Here is an 11,262-nt window from a genome sequence, read left to right on the forward strand (position 1 = left end):
TAATATACTTCAATGCAACATCTACTATGATAACTATATTAATATAAATGAAATAGTAAATATAATGCGAAGCATAAGTTTACATTATTATTATTATGTATTTGCCACATGTACAAGATACTATTTTTGTAGTTAATCGGTGAATCATATAATGTTTGCTACAAAATTTATAAATGTAATAAATTTCAGTTGTTCTATATGGCTAGATAATTTCTATAAATATTGAATTATGTGTATGTCAATTTTAAATTATACTATTAACATAAATTGTAATGTGCAATATAAACAAATTCATGTACCTTTATATTACTTGGAATTATTGATATAGTTACTGCTTGGAAGAATGTTAATATTATTATTTGTATCTTAGTTGAATTCTTTGTAAAAGTATAACAAATTATTTATTAATATTATTGTCAAAAAATTCATTACAGTGAGAAACTGACATTCATGTAATATATTAGCAAAAATTCAAGGCCTGTAATTACTATTAATATTACTTAAAATAACAGCCTTATACATTTTTTTATTGTAAGAGACATTATTGTTGGATATGTATAACAATGTGTGCTAGTTATAGAATTGTTAAGTAGAATAATCTATATATTAACAAAAGTAAAAAATAATTACCAATTTCAATCCAATACTAGTATTTTATATCACAAGAAATAAAACGGAATATGAGGCCTCAGGTAAGTTGACATTTGCATATATATAAAGTATATATGCTGTTCATCAATTAATATTATTTAATAAAATGTTATTAGAGAATTGTTATGCACATAATGCATAATGAATTTTTATTTTTTATAAATGATAATAAAAAAGATGACATTCTTTAGAAGATACTTAATTGGTGTTACAAATTCTACTATACAGTTAAATATTATATAAGTATCCAAATTGTAAATTTCATTTGCAAAAAAATATATTTAATTACTGATATTTATCAATAATGTAAAATTGTAAACATAGTACAAACAAATTATTACTTACTTATCTGTAGTTTATAATAATTGAAATGGATAATCATGAATTATCAAATAATTTCATTAGATTGTATATCACTCTTATATTCTATGAAAATTTGTTGACACCTTATTAATTGAAATCTAAAATTCACATATATCTTAGAAAAAAAGGTAAATCTTTGAGATCTAATTAATGTTTTCTGAAAATTGACATGATCATATACTGTATTATTTCGTTTTTTCAAACATTTATGAATCCATAATTATAAAGAATGTTAACACTTTCTTCATGCAAGATATTTTATTTTCAAGTAATTTTATTATTTATCACTTAAATGTCTTTCTTTCATCACAATCTCACACGTAAAATTAATTCTTCCTTTAACATTTACAATTTTCTTTCTCTTTCTTTTTTTCTTTATTACTAACAAGCATCTTAAATAATAACATCTTGTTATATGATTGTGCATTGATGATATTTAAAATATGTATCTGCATTTACTACAAAACATCTAGTTTCATTAGTTTGGCAGCCTAAGATATAGTTTTGTAGAAAGGGTGATTCTTCTGTTTTATACTTTATACTAATAAATTAATAATAAACCCGGATTCTAAGTTTGTTTGTTATACTCAATAGAAAATAAAACATCTTGCTTATACGTTTGTTTAAAGGTGATGCCATATACTAACTATATTCTATTTTTATTAAATTACTTACACATAAAATTTTAAACACTTTCTGTAGGACTCTGAAATTCGGAAAGTGCATGTATCGGATTTTGCACTTTTTTCTGTGAACCTTTACGCACTTTTGCCCTAACTTCTTCTGGTCTCTCGGGACGTACTAATGGTTTCTTTTCTGGTGCTTTCATTTTCCATACAACAATTGGAGACTATACAAAAGAAATAAATATTAATCGCAAATTTTTAATACAAATCATAATTATAATTTCTGAAATATTATTGAACTTATAACTATAAATATATTTTTTATATATAAATACTTACATACTATAAAATCCAGTGATTAATGAGTAAGAAAATTTTAACATTAATATTAATTATTTATATAAATAGTAAATTTAATTAATTTTTTTTAAATACGAAATACAGAATTTAAGTAAATAAATGAAATACATGAAAAATACTTACAGTTACTGTAGATTGTCTAGGATATTTGGTTGATGCAACATATGAAGCTTTAACAGTAAGTACAACTGCATTCATTAAATTTTTAGCTGCCTGAATGAGAGAAGTAGCACTGTCAAGTCCAGATACAATTAATTCTCCACTTATGTTTTGTACATCTGCTTTAACTTTACTTGTAATATTCATTTGATGACAATATAATGCTATACGTTGTAAATATGCTAAAAGATCTTTTTTAGTAGAACTTTCTGGACACTGATCTGCTATTTGCCTTGTTAATTTATCTAATTTAGTTCCAGCCTCAGAAATTTTCTTTGCTGCATTAATAACATCCATAGTTGTCTTTAAAGGACCACGACCTCTAGTGAAATCTGTCATTTCCATCATAATCATACACATATGTTTTGCAAGAACAATGATATCGTTTCCTGCATCATCCCATTTGGCAACTTCTTTATCGAATTTTAGTTTCTCATTCTTGAAATACTCTACTTGTTGTAAAATTTTTTGTTTATCTTCTTCTGGCATCTTACGCATAGCTTCGCGAGCCGTAGTAATACCGCTAATTTCTGGATATTCATCAACACCATGTTCACCGGTTTGGGCACTCGATTTACTACGAGTTTCTAACGTATAATGTTCATCAAGTTCAACGTCTTCTGGATCCAAGTCCTCATCCGCCTAAAATACAGCAGATAAAAATGAAAACAATCTAAATGATGTAAATCTAATGGTGACCTAAAATGTTGTAAACTAAAAATAAGTACTTATTTTCCTTACCCTGTTCATCAATACAGCACGTCTGATTTCACGAACACCATCATAAACTAGTCTTGAAGCATCTATAAAATCATTTTCATCCACATCTTTAGCGGGATTACTACCTAAAGCATCTACCGCTACTTCTACTCTCTGTGCAAATTTCGGCATCACTTGTTCCCTTAATACTTTAACTGCTTCTAAAACTCGTTTTGTATAGATACAAGGTTCATAATTATCCATTTCTGCTTGAACAACGTTGCAGACTCTGGCAGAACGACCACGAATCGCACCCGCTGTTCTGTCTAAAGTATCAGCATCACCTTCTTGTAATGCCAATACACATTTATTTACGTCTTCTAAGATATGATTCTCAGACACTGCTAAGAAATCATCAATGGTGGTAATATCATCAACAGCTTCTGTTAATACTCTTACTTGATTCTCCCATGCTTGTCTAAACACTTCCATATTATCTAAAGCTACTTTAGATCGATTACGAGCTGCAAGCACACGTGCTGCATTAATTACTTGTGGACATAAGTTTCCAATTTGTGCTGCCGCATAACGAACCATTTTTACACCATCTTCATTTCCTGACATACTACATACTAAATTGGCAACCTAAATAATCAATGTAATTTTAATACAAGCAATTATAATAAAATTAATATTGTGAAGAAGTATAATATAATGATATACCTCAACTAGCTTATTGGCATGTTCTGTAAAAACGAGGGCATATTCTTCCACTTCTTTATCACGACCATTTTTTGCAGCTTCAATAAGAACCAGTAAAGGTACACTTGTTTCCAAAAAACTATCGGATACATGATCTACTACGGCTTTTCGTAATTGTCTACGAAGATCGCGAGTTTTTCTGCACATATGATCAATTGCTCTCTCTAAACCTTCAGATTGTTCTTTAACGCCCATCTGTTAAAATACATATGGAATTAATAAAGTAAAATTATAAAAATATATATTTTATAGGCGTTTAGGTAAGATCTAAGCTATTTCATTACTAACAGCATTAAAGTGCAAGGTAGAACATATTTTTCTGATTATTAAAAGGATAAATGATGATTAACTAAAAGATTGTTTTATTTTATTACTTGGAAGATGCTATACTTTTCTTAAGTAGAGGTATTTAATATATAGTTAACATACTAATTACAAAAATTACATTTCTACTTATTTTAATGAAAATAAATTTTTTTAGAAAGAAGCTATTTTTTTAGAAGAAGCTATGTACATAGGCAAACATAAAATAACATAATATTTCATAAAAAATTGTTTTTTCATTGTAAGCCTTACATAGTAAAAAAAGAATAAAAGCAAATTAATACTATAATCAATTTAAAATTAATTTTATATTTAACTAATTTTAGATTGCAAATTTTAAATTGTGCTTAGAATATGCACTATTTATCTACACTATATATTTGTTTAATTTCTATTAATTTGTAAGTATATTACATTTGGTGCTATAATATTTCTTATTTATATATCTACATAATATATATAATTGTGCAGATTAGGGGATAACTGCAAAATCAGAAAACATTGAATTATTAAAAATTATTTGTTTAGTGCTTGTTATTAATTAATATATAAACCATATCAAATGGTGTGTAATTAATACAATATTTTAACCACAAAAACTTCTTGCTTAATCTGTAAATTATATGCAAGAATAGTAAAAAAAAACACAAGAATTTCATATTTACCCGTTTCCCACCCCGAGCAAGCTGTAACTGCAGTCATCAAAAATAAAAAACAAATGAGTAAAATGAATATACCAAGACATACATAAATCAATCATATTAAATGATAATATAATTATATGTTTTGAATATGTATATATGCATATACATGTTTTTGTATACATGTAGTTACAAATATATTATACAATGATGTATTGTACATTTAAATGCTATGTTATACAGTGAAGTACGAACCAAAATAAACTATAAAAAATAAACATAATTAAATTTCTCTACATTGCTGCAATTATAGAAACTTATTTAAATCTTTTTCTTTGTATGAATAAATAATTTATATACATACAAAGTATATATTTAAGTTGTAGAACATAAAGATTTATAAAATACTTACATTATTCATATATTCACTTAGCAGATCTTGAAGTGCTTGCCTTACTGCATTACATTCGGCAACGATGCGTTCTCTACGTTCATCTCGAGTACATGAAGAATCAGCCATCAGTGCTGCACCGCTGATAATGCTTTCCAACCTTTCCTCAAGACTGGGTCTTGTACGTACTTCATTGTATGCAAGTGGAGACATTACCATTCTTTCATCAAAATCATCTAATGCAGCAGCTAATTCTCCAGGTCCTTCATAAGGGTGTTGACTATCAACTGGAGTTTTTCCTTGTGCTACATCATTGATGGTATTCACAGCTTCACATACTTGCTTTAAAACATAATCACGATTTGCTTTTGCTGCAGCTAACTCAGGATGTCGAACATAAACTTTAGAGGCAGTAAGTAGCATAGTAGAGTGCTTTTTAAGAACAGCTCTTGCTGCAGCCAAGTCATCTCTTAATTGAGGATCTTTTAATTCTTGCTGACGTTTTGCAGCTTGATTCATAAGCTCTGATGCATTTCTTCCAAACTGTTTTATATTTTCTAATAATTCTCCCTGTGAGGATGCATTTTTTAATTTTTTAAGATCATCTTCTACCACATGAAGTGATTTCAATAACAAATGCACATCAACCATATCTGCTAAAATAAGTAAACGTGTTACTGCAGATAATAGGTTTCTTGCAGCACGAACCATATTGCCTCTTTTTAAAGAAGAACAAGGGTCTTCTGAAAATTCTCTACAATTAATAATAACATTAACATGTGCTAAAATTTTTTTGTATATTAAAAAGATATAAAATAAATAATACCTGGCAGCAATGCTCATTGCAGCACCTGTTTTTCTTACTTCCTCAACAGCACTTAACATTTCTGCAGTAATATCAGGATTTTCATAAGCTATTTGTTCACCTTTCTCAATAAAATTACTAGTTGCTTTTTCTACAGTTCCAACTAAAGCACTAGCTCTTTTTGACTTCCCTTTCTTTTTCTTGCTGGGACCTTTTGTATTTACAAGCGTAGTTACTTGTAAAACTAAAGGTTCCAATGTCTTTTCTACAGACATGGTACGGATTTCCAAATTTTTGGGATCCCATTTTAAAGTTATTGGGCCAAAGTGGTCTGACATTTTTGTTATTTGAAATAAATCAATTCTAAAAATTAAAATAATAATATACAAATATTTTTTTTATTTATATAGTATACTGGAAAATTACCTGTGCCGCTATAATATAATACAGATAATTTATTAAATGAATATAAATTAAATACAAAAACTCACCTACTGCAATTTACTTTATTATAACAATTACTTTTCCTTTTTTTATTATTGTATTTGAAAATTTATTAAAATAACGTATAATAATAACAATAAAAAAACACAATAATTTACGTATTATAAATTTCGTATACAAATGCAACGTTTTTCTGTTACTTATCATAAAAATAAAAGACTGAAAAGTATAACTTTGATAATAAGATATGAATATCAGAAAAAGTTAGGGTGCGTCAGAATGGTCTGATTACTCACAAAAAAATATTCACACTTACATACGGAAAATATTGTATAAGATAACAGTTTCTTACCTTCATGAAAAGTCTACAATTAAAAATCTATGGATCATTAAAAAAAATCCACATAAAACTATCCTTTTTAAAATCAGTTACATTGGAAATTAAGTTCTAACATATACAATTCCATATCATTTCGATGTATCACTCATTTGCTATCTACTCTTCATTCATGACGTCATTATTTCCGCTAGAGTTGGAAAGTGAACGATAGCTCAACAGAACTGGTCTACGCCCGAAGCTTGGAACACGAATGTTAAAGTAATGCTTACATAGAACACACGGTGCATGCAACCTGTACGAGAATTCAACAGCCAATCAAAGAATGCCTTATTCAAAATTCTAAAGTGTTATATATTGTCATATTATTTCATTGGTGAATTCGTTCTCATTGCATTTACTGTGTACTCGGTATAAGTATTTACTGTTTTTATTGCATGTCAATGTACTATTTTAAAACACACAAGATTTTTGAATTTTTCTTAATTTGAAAGATAAATTGAATATTGCAGAATATTTGTAGTCACGAATGTTTTAAGGTAATTAATATGGAAATGATTGTTTTAAGTGATTCAAATGAATCTGTTTTATCTGTTAATTTAAATAATAAACTGAAAAATGTTAAAAGAAAAAGTAAGATAAAACCTCAGGTTGATGATTCTGATTCAAGTGACTTTGAATTTCCTGAAATACAATTCTATCATGCTATTAATGAAGATAATATAGTTAAATCACAAACTCATACCAAAAGCTATTTACCTACTTTAAATGCATATGTTTCATTATATGAAACCGATGATAAACATACTGGAAGTAGTAAAAATTTAAAACAATATGACGATAAAAATTCTTTGTATAATTCCACCAATTCATCTAATACTGTAAAAAATTCAAGTAAAGAAAATAGAAATATAGAAAGCCAAAAAAAAGATAAAACTGTAGGAAAAAAAAGTAAAACTGAACCAAATTTGGAAAAATTAAAAAGACAGGAACATTTAATAAGAGAAAAAGCATTAAAAACAATTGCAATTAAGAAATCAAAAAATACAAAACCTGGTGAATGTATGAAATTTATGGAAGTTGTTCTTGATAAAGGTATTGATAATTTTACTTCTCTTACGAATATAATAAAGACACTAACAGATGCTAATCTACAATACAGTACTAAAATAGAATTTATTTCAAATAGTATAACATGGAAAAGAAATATTGAAAATAATTATATTAATGAGGCCAATGAAATATGTACAGTAACAAATGTTGAAAAAGTTAATCAAATAATGATAATTTGGAATTGGGATGAAACAGTCACAAAAGTAGCAGATAATAGTTTCTGTGTATCTATTTCTAACATTAAATCTTCATTAGCAAATTATAAAATAATATTAGTGATCTTTGGAATAGAAGATTACTTTGCATATAGAGAACAAGAACAAAATTTAAATAAAAATAGGACAAAAAAAAAAGCACAAGAAATTTATGCCAAAAATAATCTTCAGTTTAAAAATTTCCCAAAAATATCAAGAAAACAACTTGAAACCTGTCTCAATGAAATACAAATTATTACTGGTTGTAGCAGCAAACTAATTAATAACTCTCAAGATTTAGCATTAATGATATACCAATGTACAAAAGCTATAGCAGAAACACCACATAAACTAGAAAAGAATCAAGATTTAACAAATAAATTTGATTGGTATGTAATGGGAGATAATAAGAACACTGTAAAAGTAGATAAAGATGGAAATGGATTGAAAAGATTGTGGCAACAACAGCTCTGTCAATTTAAATTGAGTAGTCTTGAAATTGCAGAAGCAATTTGTTCTGTATATCCAAGTCCTACAGATTTAATAGAAGTAGATATTAATATATAATAAACACGAGGTAATGTTTTTCTATTTTTTTTTGCTGTTGCTTTTTTTTCTTTTTAGGCTTATATGAACTGTCCAAATGATGAAGGAATAAATTTGTTGAAAGATATCCCGGTAAATGAAAATTTTTTATTACAATATTTTGAATAAAATGAGTTTCCAAAAATAAAATAATTCATATAGTAAATTAGAAAATTATTAAAGTTAAATATTTTATGGATATTCTTACTTACATTTCATAAATATATTTTTAATATTTTACAGATTAGAAGAGCGGCTGGACCTCTTACAGCTATACGTAAAGTTGGTCCAGAATTAAGTAAAAAGATCTATTTAATGTTCACGTCTAAAAATGGTGAAAATGTATTAAGTTGAATATATTTTTAACAAAGTTCAATGAATGTACAAATAGAAATATTATAGTTAGCAGATGGCTTTTTGTTATTCTATTTTCATTCATATGCCCAACTGAAAAATTATAATGAATTCTATTCTTTATACCTTTTTGCTTATTTCACGAATATAAAAAATTATGAAATTATTCGTACCTATATATTGTACAAATAAGTAATATTAAGTACATATAAAAGCTTTAATAATTTTTTATGTATTAATTATTTAAAAATCTAGCGCATAATTTGACTGAATGAAAAAACGAAATTGATCAATAAAAACGTTTTATTGTTTTATGAGTATATTCTTTTTATTTACGAATTAGTCTAATTTTGCGCTAGATAATTTTGGATATCTTATATTGTATTATATGAAATATAACATTTTTACTATACCAAAGGTATATACAATACATTTGTTTACAGTAAATTTAACCATGATAGTCGGTTAATAAAAGTAATTTTCTAACATTTTTACAAGTATTTATTAAACATAAAATATCTAAAAATTTGTTATAAAAAGAAAAAAGATTTCAACCATTTCATATTAATTTTTTCTACTATCTTACAGTAAAAAATATATAAATGATTAAATGCAATCTAAATGAAAGTGTTTGTAAATATTTAATGTAACTTCTACTAAATTATTATTAACTGTATACAGACTAATATTACATAACTCTCATGTGAATTTTTTTTTACACGCATTCGTCATACATTTGATTCTCACTATTTAATGTTGTATGTAGTTCTTGGAAAAAAAGAAAATGAATGTAATATATTTCTTTTCGATAATAGGTTGTAAAATTAAGCTGTAAATATATTGGTAGAAATTGTACACAATCATTAATGAATGTGTACTATATCCATCAAAATATATTATTTTTAACAAAATTTCTGCAAATAAATACAAATCTGTTAACAAAATAAATGTTACTTTTTTGATTATAACTCTTTTTCTGAAATTATTATATATTATAGAAATTATAAAAAAAATGGTAATAAAATATAGAATACTGTGTTGTATATGAAATAATTAAAAAGTTTAAAACATTTTAATTCTAAACTAAGAAATATCATGATATTCTTATGTGTAATATAAAATATACTATTGAAAACTTCTTAGTCCTCTTCTTTGTTAACATGCATTTTAAAAAATACATTTTTCACTTCAAAATATATTAAATTGGAAAATTCAAAATTTTGTGTATTTATACAATTATAACATCAATTCTTGTGTAATTTTTTGTATATACTTATAACATACATTTTATCTATGAATACAATGCACAAATTTGTTAAAAACTTTGTTAGTTATAATATACAAATATAAAATATAATATTAGAAACAATTGTAAGACTTTGCGAATAGCTTTAACTTGAAAATGCATGTTGACAGTCTGAAGACACTTATTATTGCAATATATGTAACATTGATTTTGTTCTAGTAAAATATTAACGAAAAATGTAATTTCATACTAATAATAATAATGATATATTTAATGATTGATCTGTCCAACTAATAACAATTGATAATTGAACAACAATTAATAATAGCTGATTAATATTTTCGTGACAACTCCATAATTTTCTTTTAATTTTATAAAATGATCATAAAATTGCAACTTATATTTTGTAATAAAAAATATTTTAATAATGAATACATTTAAATAAATGGAAGTCGGTTGCGTGTAAAAATAATATGGAACAAGATCTATGATAATAGTTTATATAGTTGGCTTCCTATTCTAAGTTGTATTTTTACAATGTTACTTAATAATCAAAATGATAATTTGTTATTTATTTAAAATAAGGTGCAGATATAATGAATAATATGCGTGAAAAGGTGATCCTTGGCACTGGAACTTAAATTTTTACTAAAATGTAGTGTGAAACAAATTATTCGTATCTGAAATACATGCTTTAATGTTAACATAAGATAAAAATGTTGTAATCTTAAATTGATAGCATAACATTATAAACGTTTGTAAAATGCAACCAAAATGAATTCAACTGATTTATCTATACATTGTTGCACGATATGCAGTAATTGTCGATTTATGAAATTTAATATATTTATTGCCAATCAGTTTTTGTACTTAATATATGTGCTAGAATATTTATGTTTCAATATCGTATTAAATCAAAATGACAGGAGTATAAAGGTAATAAAAAGGATTTGGTCTTTCCTGTTTACAAATCTAAGATGAAATACACAAAACTTAACTTTGAAGTATACCGTGAATATGAGTATAATTAAAAAATGAAACATAGATTTGGGTATTATAAATATTATAATAATTCTATATATTAAAAAATTAAAAAAAAAAAAAAAAAAAAAAAAAAAAAAGAAGCCGAACAATAATGCTTCTGTAAAACAACAGTACTTAATTTATTATCTTTATACTCATCTAAAATCATAATTTTAAATCCACCA

At 25.6% G+C, this 11,262-nt stretch overlaps 2 protein-coding genes across 3 annotated transcripts; one reads left to right on the forward strand and one right to left on the reverse strand.

Annotated features, from left to right (window-relative positions):
• Nucleotides 1–1,562: 1,562 nt before the first annotated feature.
• On the reverse strand, nt 1,563–6,775 carry alpha-Cat (catenin alpha). 2 transcript variants are annotated; one of them, XM_017907510.1, is made up of 8 exons: nt 6,578–6,775; nt 5,803–6,144; nt 4,998–5,730; nt 4,610–4,636; nt 3,582–3,815; nt 2,901–3,503; nt 2,124–2,801; nt 1,563–1,864 (listed from the first exon to the last, which is right to left on the reverse strand). In XM_017907510.1, exons 2-8 carry the CDS (start codon nt 6,117–6,119, stop codon nt 1,700–1,702), a joined length of 2,757 nt encoding a protein of 918 aa, XP_017762999.1. In that variant the 5' UTR covers nt 6,120–6,144; nt 6,578–6,775; the 3' UTR covers nt 1,563–1,699. The 2 variants fall into 2 exon arrangements, with proteins under 2 accessions (XP_017762999.1, XP_017763000.1); XM_017907511.1 differs by lacking the exon at nt 4,610–4,636.
• Nucleotides 6,776–6,999: 224 nt separating this feature from the next.
• Nucleotides 7,000–8,808, forward strand: mms4 (Methyl methanesulfonate sensitivity 4). The gene is made up of 5 exons (XM_017907500.1): nt 7,000–7,007; nt 7,086–7,500; nt 7,552–8,418; nt 8,494–8,547; nt 8,698–8,808. The coding sequence occupies exons 1-5, from the start codon at nt 7,000–7,002 to the stop codon at nt 8,806–8,808; spliced, it is 1,455 nt and encodes a 484-aa protein (XP_017762989.1).
• The last annotated feature ends 2,454 nt before the right edge of the window (nt 8,809–11,262 follow it).

The sequence above is a fragment of the Eufriesea mexicana genome, unplaced genomic scaffold, assembly GCF_001483705.2.
Source record: "Eufriesea mexicana isolate 0111107269 unplaced genomic scaffold, ASM148370v2 scaffold8199, whole genome shotgun sequence".
Classification (NCBI taxonomy): Eukaryota; Metazoa; Arthropoda; class Insecta; order Hymenoptera; family Apidae; genus Eufriesea; species Eufriesea mexicana.